The following is a 21,625-nucleotide window of genomic DNA, read 5'->3' as shown; positions in this document are numbered from 1 at the left end:
ATTCATGTGACATTCATGCAATCTGATACACTTTAAATATTTGTGTTTGAGTTTCATTTGCTTTACTTGATCTATTTATTTGAGAGGGACAATGCAATTTTAACACTTTTTTTTAAAGATTTTATATTACAAATTCTTGATTCTTACAACATTCAGCATCATCCCTTTGCTCGCCGGGAGCCAGTGCTATCCTGTCTTTTCTTCTATTGAAGTTGGCATGCTAACTAGCTAGCCCAGTCCAACCAGTACCTTGACTCCAGTCTGCCCCAGAGAATTAACACTGCCAGAGGTCATTTTATGACAACAATAATGGCTTAAGCTCCTTTTAGGCGACACATAATATGTGACTGCATTATTTTCCCCTCTTCTTTATTTCACTGTTCCACTCCTATTATTGGCATCTGATCGGCTTTAATTAGAGGCCGCTTTTAGTAAATCTGTGAGGCTCTTCATTGTTAGAGGAGGGATTAGATTCATCCCAAATCGACACACTCTTTCAGTCGACACAAATATCATTTATCCATCTCTGTGTGCTCTCTCACACACCCTCTCAGTCAGTCAGTCGCTCTGCCTTTTATTTCCTCATTGCTAGACTGGGGAGGAAATGTTGAACAAATTTGAATTTTCACAGTAAAATCTAATTCTCTTTAAATTTGTATTGGATTGTAGCTACAATCTAATTTAATTGTGCTTCCTGGTTGTAATCGAACCATATAGTGCCTGAGCTGTCTCCTCCAGTATGTTCCTTTCTGCAGTTCCATAAGATTGTACATTGAGTGAGTATTACCTTCATATGTCCCTAATGCTCTGCCAGGCGGCGTTCAATCCATTTATCAAAATGTCTCTGACTCCACGCTTGTTTCTGACTCACTCACTTCTTTAATGGAGGATACAATCCACTCGTATGAACTCATTAACCCAAACAGAATGAAGCATTTTCACAGCATTTCAATGGAGCTGAGGCCTTTGAAACTACTGTCTCTATTTTATTCTTGCCTGTAGAGCTTTTAGAGCTTTTAGAGCCATGCAATGGAAGCCCAAGGCTACGGGCCAGTGTGTGAGCATAAGAAGAACATGTCTTTGTGTGTTTCTGTTTGTGTTTGTGTGTGTGTCAGTGTGTGCGAACCAGATAGTCAACCTTGACTCATCATGTCACTCTGGAAAATGACACAGAAGCTGACAGAACAAAGAAGTCAGGCAGTTGCCATGACAAAGAACAACCCACTCCAAAATAAAACCTCTTCAGCAGGCTGCAGTCTCCAAACCTCAGTTTTGTCAGGACTCTGACAATGCAGCATGTAACAATGAGTAGAGTATAAGCATCTAGAGTTCATTAATTTGCTCTATGTAAAAGTCAGACTTTTCATATAAATTCCTCAAGTTGTGTTCATTTCCTCCCACATTCCATTGTCTATTGGTGGCTAAAGGTGTGAACTCGATAACACATGAATTCATCTCTACCTGTTCTTCAAGTCTGGAGAAATAATACCTTCCTTTTATCGATTATCTCTGCTCGCTGTGTAACTGTCCTTTTACACAGAAGTATCAAAATACAAAATGCAATGTGTACCACCAAGTTAGATGTAGGCTACAGTACATGTGTATAAATTATTAAATTTAAATTATATATTTTGTATAGTATTTGCATTTGTGTGCCTCCGGTCATGACGTGCAGTGGTAGTGCAACAAGCCCTCATGTCATTAAGCTCACAGAAATTTAAGAGTTTAAGAGTTTATTTAGAGTTACAGTTCTGGGTTGGTTAAAGCACAAATGTCCCTTGTTTCATTTAATGGTTAACATTTTAGGAAGGAGTGTCTCTCTCTCCCTCTCAGCCTCACCTGTCAAACAGTGTCCAAATGTCACTGTTTATTGTAAGGACTATAGCAGTAACTATAAGCCTCACATGATGCCTCAAGATCATTTATTTTTGACCTAATCAACACTCTAAACCCCCAAAACTACTCAGATCACAGTGATATAAAGCAGAACAAAACACCAAATCAGAGAAGTTACTGATGATGTTTGTTAGGAGAATGACTCATCATCATACAGTAATAGTTGCTCTCAGGGATAATAAAGATCAACATTAAGACTCTGTCAAATCCAATGATTTATTAACTGAACTAATCCTTCATCTTTACTTTTTTCCCCTGAATAATTCTGAAGGTCTCCTTGAATGGTTTTATAATTTGTTTTTTTTTCTTTTTGTCTGACAAGGCAACCAGTCAATGTAGGCCTACTGTTGTGGTATGAAGATTGATTATGAGACATAGGACACAGACTAACACTTGCTGATGTAAGTAATAGAGCTTAATCCTAAAGGATTAGCTGTAATGTGAATAAGTGATTAGTAACAAATGTGCTCAACCACACAAATATGTAATATTGTCGTAGAAGTCTCCGCTGTCTTTGCTGCTGCATGTTATCATAAATAATACAGCAGTGTGGCCTTTGTTCCTCGTGGGTGTAGCCTGTGTCTGGGGGGGGCGTGTGCACGAGGAGGTGGGTGCGTGTCGACGTCACCACTCTCGGTCCTCGCTGTCAACGCTAAAATAAAACGGGGGGGAAAAACTTTTCTTTCGAGCTATTAAGTACAAAAAAAAAAAAAAAAAACCCACACACACATGGTGGCGAGGAAACGCGACTGGGAGCAGCAGAGCCATCTTCCTGCGGGCTGTAATGGGTTTGTCGGACTCGGCTTTGTTCGCGTAGCAGAGGAGGCTTTTCCCTTTTTCTCTTCCCCGGGGACGGAGAGCCAGCCAGCCAGCCAGCGGGCTGTATCAGGGTAGCCGACTTGCTAGCTAACGTCAAGTTGTAAGAAAGTGGACAAGACGGTGGCGACACGGAGGTTTACCCGCCTGCACAGACCTATGCGACGGATAGCAGGTAACAGAGCCTCCCTGTGCTCCACGCACCACACCACACACAACATATTCAGGTTTTATCTCGAGCACAGTTGAGGTTTATTTCCACCAGTCCACCGGGTCTTTGGGAACTGCAACAGCTCCGTGTCTGTGGCTGCAGCAGCACCGCCAGCAGCAGCAGCATACGTAGCACTCCTCAACTGTTTTTAGTCAACAACTTTGCTCCTGGACATTCAAGGAGAGGGGGGGGGGGGGCTTGTTGAGACTTCGCCGCTGGCTCAAAAACTGCTTGTTACAACTCGTTCAACACCTGCTTGACTTGTGTTGGTGGCGGGCGGCATTGTGTTGTGATACTGTTACCGATCTGAAAACGTTGCTCACCACCAGTCCCATTGGCTGTTGCCTGCCCTGCGACGCTTTTGTTGTGCATTTGCAACCCCCCCCCCCCCCCGCAAAGCTCCAAGTAAACGTAGTCAGTTCCTCATAGTTAAATATATATTTTACTTTGAATCGCACAAGCCATTTGCTGTGTGCAGCCTGCACAGTGCTCTGAATTAGAGGGGGGAGTGGTGTGGTTCTTGTTACACTGTATGTAGCATATATGGGCTGAATGCGAGCCTTCCTTTCAAGCTTAAAATGGCAATAATTATCAGTATTCATGCCATGATCCAAGCTGCCTGCAGAGATTTGTAAAGACCGTGGCTGGCCCAAGGAGTGCGCCTTCAGGGCTGCTGCTACACACACAGCGAGTCAAAACCACTGGTCTGGTGTAGCAATGCGGTAAGACAGGGGGCCGGTTTAGATTTCCAAAAGGAACAGTGGGGAAATTGAACCGCTATTATTTATGTTTGGTCGATATGTCACGGGGTCATGGTTTGCTGACAGCAGCAGGATAGTGCAGCGGAACAAGGTCAAACGTTGGGGACGACAGAGCAGAGCACCTCTCCTGTCCGGGGCTGTCAACCCGCAGTGAGGAGGAGGCTGTGTGTATGTGTATGTGTGTTGCTGCTGCTGCTGCTGCTGCTGCTCCTTCCCATGGGGCAGTGTGTGAACCAGCCTGCCAGGTGAAGATCGCCAATGAATTATTCAGGCACATGCTGCATATGATCAACGTGACCTAGGAATGTGCCTAGCTGCTGCTGCTGCTGCTGCTGCTGCTGCTGCTGCTGGGGACAATAAGAGGCTCTCAGGGTGCTGTGGCTCCTCCAACAACAAAATGCCTCCTCAGCTTCCCTGTCCAAGTTGTCAATTTTCTAGAGAATGGGGCATTGGGAAGCTGAGTCGAGTAGGAGTTTCACTTCTCGCAGCAGCTTTGCTTTGTAGGGGACTGTGTGTGTTTCCACACACTGCCAGCCAGGGATCCTTTTCTATTTCAAATCTGCCTTTAAGTTTGCTCTGCAGAATCTCCAACATCGCCTCAGGTGGCAGGGATCGATGGGATTTGCTTGTGATACTTTCTCAAGAGGTGCTTTGTCTTCTTCAATAGCTTGTTCTTGTTCACAGTTTTCCTTATGTTTATGGTACAGTGTGCATTGCATGACACTGGACATTTTAGAGTAAAAATAGACCTTAACGCGGTCTGCATGCTTTAAGTGTCATGTGCTGCTCGGTGGCTAAACTGCTTAGGTTGCTTTGCAATCACAATGCCTTCACAAAATATACGGCTATGTTACAGTAGGCTCTCTCACCTTTGTCTCTGCTGTAATCTTTACCTTGCACAATCCTAATCGTCAGATCTCCTGGAATAAGTGGTTTTAATTAGCTTGCATAATTTCAGTGTTTATCCAGAAATTTTTCAGGCCAGAGTTCAGGCCAGCAGTGATACACTGTGTCGCAATACCTGATATTACTCAAGAACATGATGAGGATGCACTTTAGTGACCTTTTGTGGTCTCCTACAGGTCTCTTGCGGGCCCCTGCAGATTAATAAGGGCTCCTATTTGGATATTGATATGTGGAGAATTTTTGCTGGAGTTGCACTTATAACAGCTTTTGTGATTTGAGAAGGTTGAAGCTGACAAAGTCAGACGATCAGTGAAACGCTCACAAGCTATACCAGCAACATCAGGACCCCACTATAGTTCCAAGTTTTCCACTGCAGATCGCCATCGCTACAGTACTTACCATTTATTTTGTCTGTCTGTAGAGGGAGGTCAGGAAAGAGTCAGCAAGTTGTTGATGCTTTGGCACGACCCTGAGACATCCGGTGGCTCGAAACAGTCAGATTTTTCACTCTCTGTAACTCTAGGCAGCCAAAAAAATAAAATAAATCTAAAGTGAATAAAAAAACAACTTTATTGACTTGAAAATGTAATATCTCCATTTTCCTAATTGTGCTCGAAAAAAAGGTCATTGAACAATTAGATTTTTGCTGCTTTTGTAAACATGCTATGCTATTTCAGGTCATCTCCACTAATTGCTTATGATGTGAAAACACAGGCTCCGAGTTTGTTGGCCTCAGAGAGCATAAACAAATCTCTTCAGTTAGTTTGTACACTGTGTATGTGTCTACAGAAAGTAGTCGTACTCATCCTATGTCTGTGGTCCTTACTGATGACACTTAAATCTGTCAGATAAGTCAAAGGAAAATTGTTATTCTCAGATGCTCTAAAACATACATTTGGAATAACATAGTGCTTTGATAAAACAAAGTACAGGCTAATACTTTGTTTCACAGTCTCCCACAGCCTCTGTCTTATGATTTGAGCCAGTTGCTTCATCTTGACAATCCTCTTTTCTTCTCTCACTCAGCCTTTGTTTTCTTCTCAGGGATTTTTGGTGTGTCCTAAACAACTCACTGTAATCCCCTTGCAAAATATGCATAATAATGGAGGCCTTTTATTCCAAATCTAAATGCCCTGTTACGTACTGTATTCACGAAAACCCTGCTACCTCTTTTCTGCTTCTGCCACTCTGTATTTCTCCCTCTGTTGCCCTTAACTCCAGCGCCTCTCCTGTGCTTTTCATCCTCTCTTTCCCCCTCTGTGGACTGCCCTGCCTGTCTAAAGCTCTCATGTTACTTGCATCAGACAGCCCATGTCTTCAGCTTATTTTTTTCTCTCCCCCCCTCCCCACACTTCTGTCTCTTTCACTCTCTTTGTGGACTGGATGAACCACACAGGGTGCCGCTTCAACCCTCTCACCACCACCGCCGCCGCCGCCTCAGCCTCTCCTCTGCCCGGGATGACTGACAGTCATCCATTGAAGCTGTCCATGTGCATCACCCTCTCTGTATCTCTCTGCCCCCCCTCCCTGTCTCCCTCCCCCGCTGTGCTTAGGTGAGTGATGGAGACGAGAGAGTTGACCGTGGTGGCTGGCAGCTTCGTGGGTTTCCAGCTACTCTTCTCGGTGGCCAGCCCGCGGCTCTCCTCCGCCTTCACACCGAGCTATGGACGGGTGCCTCCCAACAAACGGACCGAGTGGAACTCCAGGTGTGTCACAGGAACCCACATCTCCATCTCTATATGCAGGCTTTTTGTTTTTTAAATAGGCCAACACTGGCAGTGAGATCTGGATACTGTGTGGAAACCAGAGCTGGTTTAAGTTTGCAATAGTTTAACAGTTTACCAGCTAATAAGAGTCCAACCACAGGTCTATACAGAGGGTTATCATGTTGTTATGTAAGCATCTAAGCACGTATCACTCTAAAGATAGAGATCCTCTTTATCAAATGAACCTTAGCCTACCAGAAAAATGTGTGGCTAAGTTTAAACGAGGAAATGCATGTGCTTGCTTTCTTAACGAGAGATAGATGAGACTGCCAAGTTCAGCTGTCAGTGCTTCTAAAACGCATTAATTAACACTTTACACTACTTTATCATCTTTACTGTATAGTCATAAGCACACTGTTGATCCTCTAATCTAATTCTGGACAAGAGAGCAAACAAGCAAATGTTAGCTTTCCCCATTAAAGGTTCATTGTGACACCCGACACCCATCTCATCTACTGAACCTTATGGAACGGGTGTGACACAGAATTGAGAACTCTACTGTATATTGATGCATTGTTGATATTGTTAAAACACTGGCTCACTCACAGATGTTGGGATGTGAGGGAGGAAGCCAGTTGATGTTGGCAAGACAAAACCACAAATCACCTCAGGAAACTTAAGAACATTGTACCAGTGTCCCAGTCTGAGCTAAAGCAATTATGTTTTTAATGGATGTCTCACTGGATTTCAGGGATTCAGGGTCAAAAAATGTGAATGCTGCGCCTTTTGGGTGTTGAAGCTGAAAAGCTAAATGAGGTATCACACTTAACACACCCAGAACTACTCAGAGGAACTTAAATACATGTTGTTTTATATTTACTGCTTCTTTGACACAACCTTTTCACATGAAAATGGGTTCTGACATTAAGTTGCACCACAAGCCTACTGGGACCCAATTCCCTAGATTACTGTTGCGTAGAGTTGTGTAACATTGCAAAGTCATGATGCATCATTTGATGATGCAGCTCCATTGAGACAGACCCTGATGCGCCCCAGGCCGGCTCAAACATCGTTCCACACTACTACAGTTGTGATCTGAATGGGAGTACAGAGAGGTTTTAAGTTTCGAGCAGAAAAACCTCAGGGGTGAAGTTCAGAGGGCAATGGTGTGTAGTTGCATAACATTTTTCACTGACTGTTATTGGCTGTTTTTCATAGCTGTTTTTTTCCCCCTCTGCCCTCTTTGCTGTCTGCGAGTGTTCCCACTAATCCTCGGTTCATGCAGCTATAGTTTACATTCGCCTGTCTGTCAGTAATTGAAAGTACAGGGAGTATTGACCGAAGAATTCAAAACAAGTCAAAGGCTAGGCACTGATGCCTCACTTTAGAGTGGTCCACCGTTGCATAACAGGCTGCTCTCAGTGTGTCAGTGTGCTGTTTATGTAACCACAACTTAAGTGCAAGTATGGAAGAGTGAAAGCACTTCCAAAGAAAGAGTGGGGTCGCCTCTTCATTTCATGTCTTTCTTTTTTTTTTGTCAGACCTCTTCTTTCAAACCAGTTCCTTTCATTTTCCTGATTATAAATAGATTCAAGACATGGCCAACATAGACTTGGTTTGAACATCCTTTAGCTGAGTTCCTCCGTGTCTGTTCCACTGACAGACATTTGACTCTGATTCAGCAGAAACGATGGACTCGTCCACTTATACACTGACCGTCTGTACAGCCATTCTTGGCCCCGGTCTCTGGCCAGCAGCTGCTGCTGCCTGTGGACAGGAGCCACTGTGCCCCAGAGGCTGTACTGTGACAGTGGAGGAACTGTGTTTCTGCTAGAGGCGAGATAAGAGCCACTGGACCTCTGGAGTATCTCTTCAGTGGCCCAGATAACGACACGAGATCGGAGGTCATGCTGTATCAGGCCCGATGGAAAAAGAAGTCACACTCATGTGGTCACAGGAGACAATGTAGATGTAATTTTATACTGTAAACAGACATCAAAGGTCATATGGCGAGACAGGGACATGTAAACCTCCCAATTTGAATGATTACCCATCTGCTACACTTTCTGACTATAAACTCCTGTCACTCTGTCATCAAGTTTATTAATCAGATCTTATGTGTTTGTTAGAAAAGATGTGACAATATTGTAACTAGCATAGTTGCAGTACTGTAGGTAAAGATACTACCTCACTCACAGATGCTGAGATGTCAAGCTGAGACAGTGAGTCACCTTGACACATTTTATAGCATCAGTTTTGGTCGGTAGATGTTGGCAAAACAAAACTGCAGTCACCCTCGTTAAATTTGCCTCATATGCTGAGTGAGATTATGGCTCGGCTCTTCTTTCCTAGAGGTTTTGTGGTACATTTCAAATGTGTGTTAATATTTTTATGGTGTTGGCAGAGAGGTGTTTGTCCTAGGTGAGGTGGATTGGCTCTGCTATAAAACACTGTATGAAACTCTGCCAATATTCAGAAGGTTATAGGGGGTTGTGAGCACAGTTTATCATTCAAAACAAAATCAATTACTTAAAGGGATAGTTCAACATTTTGTCTATTGTCTTAATCCCAATAGTCATAGGAGTAGGTTCATTACCTTTAATTGTCGGTGCATGTTGTTTTGAGATCCGCGGGGCAGAGATGCGAGCTGTTCAGCAAACACAATGGATGTGAACGGTACAGGTCCCCTGTCCCTCATCAAACACATCAAATACACAATCCAACAACTCCTTGTGACCTGCACATTCACCACACTATGAAATAATAATGTAACAATGTGAAACAGAGTTGTTTTCAAGGCAAATCCATAGCCGGAACTACATTCCAGACATGGCTGCTGAGAGGAGTGATTTCAAAAGCGCAAGTAGTTCAGAGTATTTGCTTCATGTGTCGTAATGTTACATAATTACACATTATTATTTCATAGCGTGGTGAATGTGCAGGTCACAACATCTTCATGAGAATTGGAGTTGTTGGGTTGTGTATTTGATGAGTTTGATGAGGGACAGGGGACCTGTACCGTTCACCTCCATGGTGTTCGCTGAGCAGCTCACGTCTCTGCCCCACTGATCTCAAAACAACATGCACCGATAATTAAAGGTAATGAACCTACTCCTATGACTATAGGGATTATGGAAATGGGTGAATTTGCCAAAATGTTGACCTATCCCTTTGAACAAAAAAAGATGTCAGAAGAATCTCAGAGGAGTTTAGGGATTTAAGGAAACAAAAAAGTGCCATCTCAGTCTTTTTGGTGCCGACTTATTACATCTGAAAACATACATAGATACTTACATGAAATTCTTCCTCAGACATACAGTATGATGGGACAGATTTAAATGACAGGATACCCACCAGAGTTTTGCTGTCCAATCAGCTGCTCTGTAATCACTGTTTCTCTGATCTTTGTGAATGAAAAAATATACAAAATGTTCTCATTAGGAATTTGCACCATAGGTCAACTGACACTGTTTTTATGTAACACCGCAAAGTCATGACAACCCGATAAAACTGCCCCCACATTTGTTTTTGCCAAGATGAACCTTGACACACAGACACTTGACTCTGATTCAGCAGAAACGACGGACTCATCCACTTATACACTGACCGTCTGTACGGCCATTCTTGGCTGCGGCCTGTGGACAGGAGCCACTGTGCCCCAGAGGCTGCACTATGACAGGGGAGGAACTGTGTTTCTGCTAGAAGAGAGATAAGAGCCACTGAAGTATCTCTTCAGTGGCCCAGATACCTACGTAAGAGATCGGAGGTCACGCTGTATCACGCCCGATGGAAAAAGAAGTCACACTCATGTGGACACAGGAGACAATGTAGATGTAATTTTATACTGTAAACAGACATCAAAGGTCATATAGCAGCGAGACAGCTGGGTTGAATCCACTCTGTGACTCATTTGTTACACTTCCTACATGAAAAACTGCTGTTGGTCTGCTTCATGTCATGTGTATCAATCTGATCTGGTGTGTTTGTGTCCGTCCTCAGGTTGGTGTCGACTGTGCACGCTCTCATTGTGGGTTTCTTCTGCCTGTACATCCTGTGGTTTGACGACGCAGTCAACGCCAGTCCAGTCTGGTAAGAGGAACAGAAACTAAACACTGTCGTATCATGAAATAAGGGAAGTGGGGGCATGCAAATAAGATAAACACCATCCCATAACGCCTAGCATGCAAAACAGAATTGATGTTATTTAGCCAAAGGGGAAGATACAAACACTGAGACGGTGTGTGACGTCGTTCTGGCAGGGCTTGGTGTGAACGCTTTAGGTGCTTTTAGGAGAAACCTGTCTTCCACCCCGGCTGCCTTTTTCATACGACTAGCTCGCAGGCGAGGGAGCAGACAGATGAAGGGATGAAGACGGGAGGTGAGGAGCGGTGAAGGATCATCAGGGATGGCACTTAATACCTTTGGAGAGATGACGATGGCGCTCCCTTCATCTGAATGAGAGCGAGGGGGAAGCAAGAGAGAGTGGATCTAAGTTGTCAGCGAAGTCTCCAGAGAGTTGTAGATTGAGTGGATTTAGCCTTTGATTATTGTCTCTTCTGTCTCCTCTGTCTCCGTCTTTCACCTGCTACTGCTGACTCTGTTATTTGCATCAGTGAGTCCTGAAAGAGAGAAATGGTAATTTTCCTTCCTCTTTTCTCTCTCCCTTCAGTATTTTAATCAGTCCTTTAACACGTGAGAGCTGGAGAGGCTCCAACTCTCTCTCTCTCTTGCTCTCTCTCTCTCTCTATGTCTCTCTACTGTTTCTCACTTTTCACTTCCATTCTTTCATCGCTCCTTCCTCCTCTTCTGCTCTCTGTCCCTTTTCCCTTTCCCTCTGTTTCGTTTCCTCTCCGGCTCCAGCAGACGGACCACAATCCCACCGACAAGGCTCCTTTTCATCGCAAACAACAGCAGCCTAGTCTTCTGCCTCCCCCCACCCCACCCCTCCCTGTGCATCTCTCTTCACCAGGACCCCCACACCCCCCCCGACACCACCACCAATAGGCCCCTCCATGAGCCTCCTCCAGACTCTCGCTGTCCATTGTAGCAGCACCCCACATCTCAGGCTGTCGAATCAATGCAGCACACCTCCCTCTCCCTTATTGTCTCTGTGTTGGCCCCGGCCTGCATCACTGATGGAGCGAAAAGGGGGATAAAAAAAAGAGGGGGGGGGGGGGGGCGGGTTAAGAGGGGGCTCCCTCCCTCCTCCTGTTAGCAGTCTTCATCTGCTGGCTGTTCAGGTGCTTAGTATCGCAGCGTCTCTGTCTTCCTGTATATTTTTTGGACCGAGTTTAATGGGGAAAGCTGATAAGTGGTCTTCCTCTCCTTGAGGAAATCGTCTCCGTGTTAATGTTCAAACTTAATTTCTTCGCTTCTCCCTTTTTTAAATTTCTCACTTTATTCCCATCACCAAGCGGTGCCTAGCTGATCCCCCAGCAGTATCCTAATGCCTTAAAGCTCATCTTGTTGCAACACCAGAGTGGTGCAAGCATTAATTCTCCAGTCAATCTGATTGTATTACAGCATCACTAAGACCTGTCACACAGCAGCATTGTTCTCCCCCGCTGCTCTCAATATGGCTGGAGCGGCCTGAGCCAGACTGTTAGAAAACCTGCTTTGTTTTGGGCTGCTGCTCAGTCTCTTTCAGCGTGTCACTCCGGCTGGCAGCGCGGCCTCGGCTGTTATCATAATCCATTCAGTTAACAAGCGGCTGTGTCTGAGTGCCATGCCTCGGCTGCACTTCTTGATTGGCTTATCAAGACTTGAACTTCACATGTGCAGAGCCGTTAGAGGGGGATTGGCAGGCCCGAATTTCAGCAGGGTGTTGAGTTGAGGTCAACCCGGTGGAAATGTTTTATGTAACCCCCATAAGGTGATGTTTTCGATGCCGACTCTTTGGGCTTCAAAGCGCCGCATCGGCTGTCGACAGACACGTCTCACCGCCCCATACACTGCCCTGCTTTTCTCTCACGACTGTTGCCCTACCAAAATGACACGGTACAGAGGAACCACAGAGCAAAACCATTAATACATTATTACTGCAGCTGATGTTACACTTTCATAATGATGTTTTACTTGAGTTAAGAGGAAGACACAGACGTTGGACTATGAGAGTTTTCTCTCTAACTACTGAAAGTTGGTCATGCCAGAATACTCATGTAAATAAGGTCGTTGTCCTGCTCAGTAAATTGGGGAGGCATGACGCACATGAAACTGATTCAGAAAGTTAAATTTACATTATGTTTTACTTTTGTATGTTTATTTTACTAAATTATGGGAACTTATTTAAATTCTCAGTTCATTCAGATTAAGACATTATAATTCTCTGGGGCTTGATGCTAATTAAACCAGTCTTTTTAGTGCTGTGAGAAAGTCAGAAAAGGTCTGGACCACAGGAGTTTTGTTCACACCTAAAAAAAAAAAAAAAAAAAATGGTAAGGACAAGAGAAGGAGTGAATGTTCCTGTGGGTGCGTCTTGAGTGCTATTAAAAAAAGTTACTGTGTAAAAAGGCTGCAGATCGTTTCTTGGCCAGATTCCAGTCTGTTCACGGCACGTTCACAAAGGAGGGCTTGGGGTTGACTGTACATTTAATTAAGTGGAGCTGGATCACACTGATGTGATTATCAAGAGGCTTTTGGACTTTTGGACTTTGTGACGGCAGCTCACAGTCATCACACCGTCACATAGGTTGGGTCTTATCCGAGCTTCGGTGCGCCGCTTGCTGCATTTCTGTCCTAAGTGCAGCGGTAAATTGATACAAGCGATCAGCTAACAGGGGAGCACTCCCTTGTCAAGCAGATATTAGATTAGATACATAATCAGAAGAGGAAACACAATGCTTCATTAGCAATGTGACCAATCTGATTAGGAGTTCCTGATTGCGGAGCTCTGCAGAAAGTTTGCAAGAGGCGTCTTGTTGTCAGCGGCGTAAGAAACAAAGTGTCACACACGCAAACAAACAAATCATGTATTCAGTGGAAGAGACCATGCAAACACAGAAATCATCATGCAGAACGATCTCAGGTCAAAGTTGGTAGAGCAAAAATGTGACAGCAGTGAACTCAGGGTCATCAAGCGAGTAAGGCGAGCCATCATACAGTAGGTGTGTGTGTGCGTCTGTTTGTACAGTATGTGTAGTGTGTTGCGAGGTTGTGTTACAGACGCAGTCAGCCAGTCGTTTGCCATCTGATCCGTGTGACTGATACCAGGATCAGATGTCTGTTGAAGCAGAGACGCCGTCATTGTTATTTGGAACAGATGCTATTTGCCGAGACACCAAACAGTCACCAGAGCAGGTCATGGGTCTGTGGAGCGCGCTAACTACTGCTTATTCAGACGTTTGGTCAAAAGGAAGGAAACAAAGAGTCTGCGGCGTGAACCCTTCACTGCTGCTAATTGTCACGTTTCAGAGTCACCAGCCTGGTTATCATGCTGCTCTTTTTAATCAAGACCAACCCATGTTCAAAGCTATCACAGCAAGCTCATCAGCATCAGACAATCAACCTTGAGTGACCTTTCATGATGAGTGCGTTTAACAATGTTACATTAATTAGTTGCTAAATTACATCATGTTCTCTTTACAGAGGTAGATTATCGACCAGAAGAGCACAGTTTGAGTTTTGTACAATATTTAGCAGCTTCCTGCTGCCGCTTTGTTTACCTTCAGGGTGGTAGAGTTACAGCCGTGTGGACACTACCTTTACTCTCTGTTCTTTGTTGTTCCACAGGGGCGACCCGGGTCTGGTCAAACTCAACGTAGCCATAACCTGTGGTTACCTTCTTTATGGTGAGCTACCTTTGTTTTTTAGCCGCCGTCAGTCTGCGTACTGTTTATGGTTTAAACACACAAAGGGAAATAAATGTGAAGTATCCTAATTACAGTCACAAACGCATAAAACTGCACATTTTACAATTTATGACATAATGACAATTTGTATTTTCATATGTGAGTTTAAAGTCACAATAATAATATATACAGAAATTAGAATATCATGGAAAAGTCAATTTCCAGTAGTTCAAGTCAAATAGCCCCAACAAAATACTAGTGCATATACAGATGGACATATATGTAGATGGACATACTTTTCAGAAGGCCAACATTTCCTTATTTAAAATGCTTTTTTTGGTAATATTCAATTTTTTTGGAGATACTGAATTTAAGGTCTTCAGTAAATGTAAGCCATTATCATTACAATTAAAATAAATTAAATAAATAAAGACATTAAATGTTTCATTCTGTGTGTAATGGATCTATATAATGTGTTAGTTTCACTTCTTGAATTGCATTACTGACATAAATAAACTTTTCCATGATATTCTAATTTATTGAGATGCACTTTATGCACAGCTCCACTACTTCCTGAACTTAAACCAGCTCCTTTATTTGCTGTCTTACATTATTGGACTAACTGATTCATCCAGGTGTGTCCGACTCTGACCTCAGTAGCCACAACAATGGTCAGACACACCTGGATGAATCAGTTTGTCCAATAATGTAAGACAGCAAATAAAGGAGCTGGTTTAAGTTGAGGAAGTAGTGGAGCGGTGCATAAAGTCTATTGGAGAACAGAAGGAGTCAGAACATTTTTAATCCAGTGGCTGTAACTGCAGCGTTAATGCCTGATATGCATCTACTAATGGTCTGCTGATTCACAGCTGCATTTCACTGCTCTATGAAGTGACTTGTTTATTGTTACTACCAACATACTGATTGGCATTTTAGGTTGAATCCATTATCATATATAAGAGCAATCAGCAACATAATCAAAAAAGATTGTTTTTATGTCAAAGCAATATGACTTCATCACACATAGACATGTTTTAGAAACGTATGGTTGTAATCACAATTTAGATTTACTTTTGATATTTTGGTGTTTCCTTTGATTCAATGTAAAAGTTTGTCTTAACTTGTTTTTTGGAGTCAGCCCTGGCGCAGTTGATGACCTTTGCCTTTTTAAAGTCAGCTGTGTACATAATACTCCTCCTGATCAAACAGACATATCACTTTGCCCGTCGTCTGATAAACCTCTCCTCTGTGTCCTCAGACCTCGTGCTGCTAGCTTGTAACTGGAGCACTATGGGCGACAGCTTTTTCGTCTGTCACCACTTGGCGGCGCTCTATGCATATGGATATGTGCTGGTGAGTCACCCGCAGGCCCTCAGTGCAGAACCTCAGAGTACACTAATCTAGCTGGTTTCCTCATGCATCACGCCCGTGTCATTTTGTTTGTGTGTTTGCTCGTTGCAGACTCGTGGCGTGCTTCCCTACTTTGCCAACTTTCGTCTCATTTCAGAGCTATCCACGCCGTTTGTGAACCAAAGGTGAGTCAGCCCTGCCGGCGATTGCTCTGCTCTCTGTCAGCCTGTCCCACAAATCATTCCCTCTCTTTAGTATTTGACTGACACGTCTCTCCCCATCACCTTTCACCTCCAGGTGGTTCTTCGAGGTTTTAAAGTACCCCCGGTCTCACCGGATGGTGGTGTCGAACGGCGTGGCCATGGCGGTGGTCTTCTTCCTGGTGCGCATCGCCGTGATGCCGTCCTACTGGGCCAGCGTGTTCGCCACCTTCGGCACGTCGGACTTCGAGCGGCTGGGCCTGGGCGCTCAGGTGGCCTGGATCACCTCCTGCATCGCCCTGGACATCTTGAACACTATCTGGATGTACAAGATCGCCCGCGGCTGCTACAAAGTGATGACCGGGAGAGGAGGAGGGCGGAAGGCCAAGGAAGGGGTCGAGGCGTCGTCGTCTTCCTCAGACAGGAATAACGTCAACAACCACACGGACTAAAGAGATCTAGAGCGGAGGACGCGTAGACACAGACATGAGCAGGACAGGGAGGCTGGACAGGAGGAACCTCACAGCCTCTCCCTCTCTCCCTCTCTTCTCTTTCTCTCTCTCTCCGGCTTTAGCCTCAGCGTCCTTCCCACCCTCCAGTCCCCAGTGTTAGCCCTTTGATCTCGTTGTAGTCGGCCAGTGGACCGGGCTAAGAGTCCTCAGGTGCCCCCCCCCCCCCCTCTCCCTCCGACACAGGACGAGGAGACCGCTCTTGTCTCACTCAAGCACCAGCCTTCGCAGCCTCAGTGTGTTTTTCCGCTGACAGATCAGTATCCTGCTGGGTGACAGCTTTTTGGTCACACACACGACAAGAAAGAGCTCACAAGCACACTTTTAACTCCGCCTGTCACTCGCCTCTTTCATCATTACTATCACCCCCCCTCCCTTTCCCCTCCTCTCCTCACGCTCAACTCCAGCCAAAGCCCAATCCTCTGAAGTGCCTGTGAAAGACAGGAAAGCAATAATATTAGAGGAATAAGATCACAAAGTCTAACAAAGCTTCGCCCCTTCAGATCCACGACCATCTCTCGCCCGCCGTCCTGGCGACTGGAGGGGAGGGGGGGGGGGACTCCTCTGCTGTCGTTCATACTCCGTCCATACTCGACGAGATGAGGCCTGCAGGGTGAAGAGCTCTCCATCACATGCATCAGGTGTTTGTGTATCTATAGGGCTCTTGTCTTACTACTCATCAGACCTCACGAAAAAAAAGAGACAGAAAAACACCATAATGCCTCTTCTACAGTTTCACCTGCTGTGGCCTCCTTGTAACAAGTGGCGCCTGCCTATATCACCAGCCATGCCCCTCCAACCTACTTATGATTTGGATTGTGTATTAAAAAAAAAAAAAAGAGAATATGCATGTAGGGGAGAGAAAGAGGAACTCTCTGACACCCTTAGCTTCTCACAGGAGGATTTTTTTGCCTTTTCAGTATTCATCATGTCGGCATCACAGCGCTGTGCTGTCTCTATTCTCCTATCGTCCACAGCCTCGAGTCCTTCGCAGTCACGGTAACATGTCTAACTCACATTACATCTGTTGCAACCCTCTGCCTCACTGGATAGAGCTCCCTCTATCCAGCTCGAACATTTGGTTTTGTTCTACCTCTCCCCCCTGCCTTACAGAGACTTTTGTCAATCCCTTCCTCATGAGTTGATCAGCGTTTGTTTTTTTCTTTGTACCGTACTGTACGCAGCCTTTTTAAAAATGTTACCTTTTGTTTGTGATATCACTGGTCCAGAGGGGCTTCTCTCCCTCTCTGCTAACTGTCTCCAGAGCTTATAACCCCCAGGCAGTGCAGGGGGAAAACGCAGCGGCATCACTTCCCACACCCTCACCTGTCCGGTCAGTGTATATGTATATATACACCTCTCTAGAGGAACACCCCGGGAGGCTTTTATAGGCGACTTCCTCTGTTCTCAGTGACCCTGAGAACCAGACGGAGGAGGGCTTCACGCACATCCACCTGCAGATGTGCGCGTTTGCACATGCGTAGCATAGCATGCAAACCATACACTGTTTTTGGTGCCCTTCTCCAAAACACCGACATGGTGCTCTTCCTTTTTGCTGAATGTTAGCAATATGATATTTTTTTCCAAATTCTCTATCGAATAATTATGAAATTCATTTGGATGTACTAATCTGTGACAACAATTTGCTGTTGAAAGCAACGTGGCAATCTGCATGTTTGTTTGTTTTTTTTTGTTTTTTTTGGTGTAAACTATAAATCCCCCTATAAAGCATGGTAGGATCGACATATTTCTGTGATGCCTTAGTGAATAGTTAAGATAGATGAATAACATCTAATATTAATTGCATTAATCCGATGCTGAAAAGGGTTTGTCTTCCAAATACTAAATGTCTCTTCCTCTCGGAGCAAACTGAATGCATGTGTTTTTGATTCCTTTGTCCTCTCCCTGCATGTCTGAACAGTGTATCCACAGACAGTGAGTGTGTCTGACTCACTAATCTTCACCACAATCTCTGTGTAACAGTCGGCATTACAGTACTTGATTTTTTTAATTTTATTTTTTAACAAATGAATTTCGTCTCCTTGTTGTACAGTCTGCTGCGAGCAGACGTTAATGACCACACAGCTGATATCACGACAGACAGGAACACAAGAGGATGTTTCAGATTTGACCTTTGCCACACAAACACATTAGAAATGAAGTGAAAGCTACAAATTTTAGGTTTGTACTCACATTTGCACACATTTCTACTCCTGTTGCTTAAACAAGAAGTACCCCGTGATTTAGCCTTGCACTACTACAGTATAACATCGTCGATGTCAGAATGTCAGTGTTGACAGCGGTTTTTTTTTTTCTTTTTGCTTGTTTGTTTGAAGAATTGAAATCAATGCAGTAGAACAAGAGATTACAGCCAGATCTCCATCCATATGTGATGAACAAATTTCAACCAAATAACAAACACTGTGAATGTGTTTAGTTCTGAAGTCAGGTGCCATTATAGTACATCACTGCAAAAGAAGAGTATGCAACAACAACAAAAAAGCACCAGTCAAACCTAAAGCAATGGAATTTTATTTCTTCCATCTCTTAATCTGACAAAGGTTACAGTCTCCTCTCCTCTGCTCCGTGCACATCTGATGATTTTTTTTCACATCAATCAAGCAGGAACTTGAGCGATGCTTCTTGTAAGTCAACAAGTCTGTGTGTGCAGCACTTTGTCACATTTAATTGTTGTCAACACACCAACGCGCCCCCCAACTCCTCCTCAGCCAAACATAAAAGCTGCTGGTAGCTGGCACCTTATGGAGCAACATGAACATAAATATTACAGACAGGTGAAGCTGCGGTTGTTGTTACACACATTTTTCTTCCTTTGTCAAAAACCAGTTGCCTGCGTTAGTACAACACAAACACCCAACGATGCAGCGTGACAGCCGCTGTTGCAGACTTGTGTGTGTGTGTTACGCCAGTAGCGGCTAATGTAGCCTCGAGCAGAGATGAGGAGCTGAACCCGTCCACGCCTCCAGCTGTTTTTCATTTTCAAACCTCTGGTTTTTTAGCCCCGACTGACACCGACTCGAGCGACGTCACTCGAGGCAATTTACCAAACTTTGCACAGCTCCTCTGGGAGCCACAAAAGGCTTTATACAATATCTATATATCTAGTCCACCCCGACACCTGTAAACAAACTTCAATGTGTGAAATCGGTGGAGTTCCCATTTAAGTCCTGGTATCTGTAGTGACATAGCTAGTTATAATAGTCTGAGAATGTCTGCTGGTGTTTTCACTGTTTTCACTGTGGAACTATAAAGCACACTCCCTGTGGAGCAATAACTCAGTGATCTCCTGTATTTCTGTCTGTCACCACAGAGGAGGGGCCACAGTAACTTGTGCCTTTACACAAACGGTGGATGTGATGCAGTCAGATTTGGATTAGCATGATCTTTCTAATGTAATATCCAGTGATTATCTCCTCTATTCCATATGTATACTCTGTATATATTTTTATAATCTGCCTGCACAATGATTAATCCGGCCAAGTATTATAATCCAAAGCTGATCCCTCTCGGGGAGCGTGTTTTGTGTTGAAGTTTTTTTTTTTTTTTTTGTGCTCTCCTGAACACAGGGCTAAGTCTCGGTGAATGTTGTGATGGGTCATTTAGTGGCATTAAGATGAGCTCCCAGTGGAAAATCAAAGTCTATTTTTTTGACATAAGCTCTATAAGATATACAGGTAGATGATGGGAAGGCGAACATCTCATTTCCCCGGCCTTCAAAACTGTGAATAGCTGTAGAATAAAAACTGTAATATTGTCCAGTCAAAGATCTGAGGTATCTCGACTGCAGCGGGGGGGAGGGAGGTTTTACTGGGACTGGCTGAGCAGGGATGCTGATGAACTTGTTGTAGCAGCATCCTGTGCTCTGTGGATGTCTATTGAGTTTAGACTTTTAGTTCAGACAAACTGTGGAGCTGAGTTTTTTTGTACTTTCAGGATTTTCTACAGAATATTTCAAGACCTGATGTTTGTGCTGTATCTCAACACCCTGGGGCTGTTTGGAAAAGAAAAAAAAATCAATGGTTGATGGATTTGATAAAGCTGCTATTGTGAGGCCATGATGTGTATTCTGTACCAATCAATGTATCAGGTGAGAACAACCCAATGGCCAACATTGATTATATTATAAATACATATATATATTATATATTAGAAAGGTGCATATGAATCATCTCGATGTGCTTATCTGAAATTGTGTTGATCTCTTAGCATAGCTGCATTAAATTAGGTACTTAAACAGTACAGTGTGCTGTTACACGGTACTCACAACACAACAGCTTGTCCCATTTTTGTTGATTAAATCTGTAATTTCAAGTCCGATCCTTGGTGTACAATGATATAGGTTGGGTTGAATCTCAGTGTTACGAGGATGACAGCATTTGTATCGTAGTAAAAAAAAAAAAAAAATGACTGGAAACCTTTCAATCAACTGACATGCCAGTTGTTTTTTTGTTTTTTGTTTCTTTTGAATGACTTAACAGCGTGGCTTTATGTCCCTTCCCCTTTTGTTTTATCTCTTAATGCAATGCAATTTGTTGTTATGATCTGTTTTCTCTGGAGATTTTAATGTGAAGCAGCCTACACTACACACTGGCCTTAGGGGTCCTCGTCTGAGCATTTCCTTGTGACTCGGATTGTTGTCGTCTACAATGACCACTACTAATGATGATGTAATTGTAGTGCTGAAAGCTGAGACTTACTTGAAAGTGTTGTTCTTCAATAAAGCTGAAGACAAGAGAAATGTTTGAGATTTTTTTCATTACTATTACTAATATTCCTATTACACCAGGTATCCTTTTTTTAACTTCAATTCTAATTAATTGGTTATTGATGAGTGTCAACATGAGAAAGACCTGCTGTGTTCAGTGTAATGCATCCACACACTTCAGCAGCATACTGAACCGGTCCAGTCATTTGTCAGCTGCGTATACCCAGGCACGCTAAAAGCAGCTACTGGGAGTTGGCACCATTACTGTTCTTTTCAGCTTGTGAATGTGTGCGTGTGTGAGAGAGAGAGCGAGAGAGAAAAGTGATGGAGATATTCAACAAAAAAGGAAGGCTGGAGCACAGACTGAGACATTCAAAATGAGATGAAAGGGTAAAACGAGAGGTTTGGCTGAAATAGGGATGAAAGGCAGATATGAGGGAGCGTGGAAAGTGAAAGATTTGAAGGGGGGTGGGGGGTCTGAGCCACAGTAGGTCTGTGATTGAAACCATCTCCTCTGTGTGTGTGTGTGTGTATGTATGTGTGTGCGTGTGTGTTCACCAATCGGTCAAGGGGCTTGGTCAGAGACTGTGCTTGAGGAGCTTTACCAAACATGGTCACATAACAGAGACTCAATGAAAATTTCCTCCTGCTACTACAGCACACATCCACAGCGTGGACTCCACTCAGCCACAGGGTGAAACTCATCACCTGCGCGTCGTGTACACACAGAAACACACCTGCATGTTACAAAAATACA

General features: G+C 44.0%; 1 protein-coding gene across 1 annotated transcript; it reads left to right on the top strand.

The window, feature by feature from the left end:
• Positions 1-2,554: 2,554 nt before the first annotated feature.
• tlcd4b (TLC domain containing 4b) lies at positions 2,555-20,894 on the top strand. The gene is made up of 7 exons (XM_083977669.1): positions 2,555-2,887; positions 6,144-6,296; positions 10,296-10,385; positions 14,025-14,083; positions 15,342-15,436; positions 15,545-15,618; positions 15,731-20,894. The coding sequence occupies exons 2-7, from the start codon at positions 6,151-6,153 to the stop codon at positions 16,083-16,085; spliced, it is 819 nt and encodes a 272-aa protein (XP_083833795.1). The 5' UTR covers positions 2,555-2,887; positions 6,144-6,150; the 3' UTR covers positions 16,086-20,894.
• Positions 20,895-21,625: the final 731 nt, after the last annotated feature.

The sequence above is a fragment of the Trachurus trachurus genome (assembly GCF_905171665.1).
Source record: "Trachurus trachurus genome assembly, chromosome: 8".
Classification (NCBI taxonomy): domain Eukaryota; kingdom Metazoa; phylum Chordata; class Actinopteri; order Carangiformes; family Carangidae; genus Trachurus; species Trachurus trachurus.
The sequence above is the reverse complement of the archived record's forward strand: the minus strand, read 5'-3'. Positions and strand labels throughout refer to the sequence as shown.

Bases quoted from the DNA above. Each gene is read 5' to 3' on its own strand.
- tlcd4b (XM_083977669.1), top strand. From the start codon at position 6,151: ATGGAGACGAGAGAGTTGACCGTGGTGGCTGGCAGCTTCGTGGGTTTC. The intron at 6,297-10,295 runs GTGTGTCACAGG...GTCCGTCCTCAG, and splicing joins CGGACCGAGTGGAACTCCAG to GTTGGTGTCGACTGTGCACG. The intron at 15,619-15,730 runs GTGAGTCAGCCC...TTTCACCTCCAG, and splicing joins ACGCCGTTTGTGAACCAAAG to GTGGTTCTTCGAGGTTTTAA.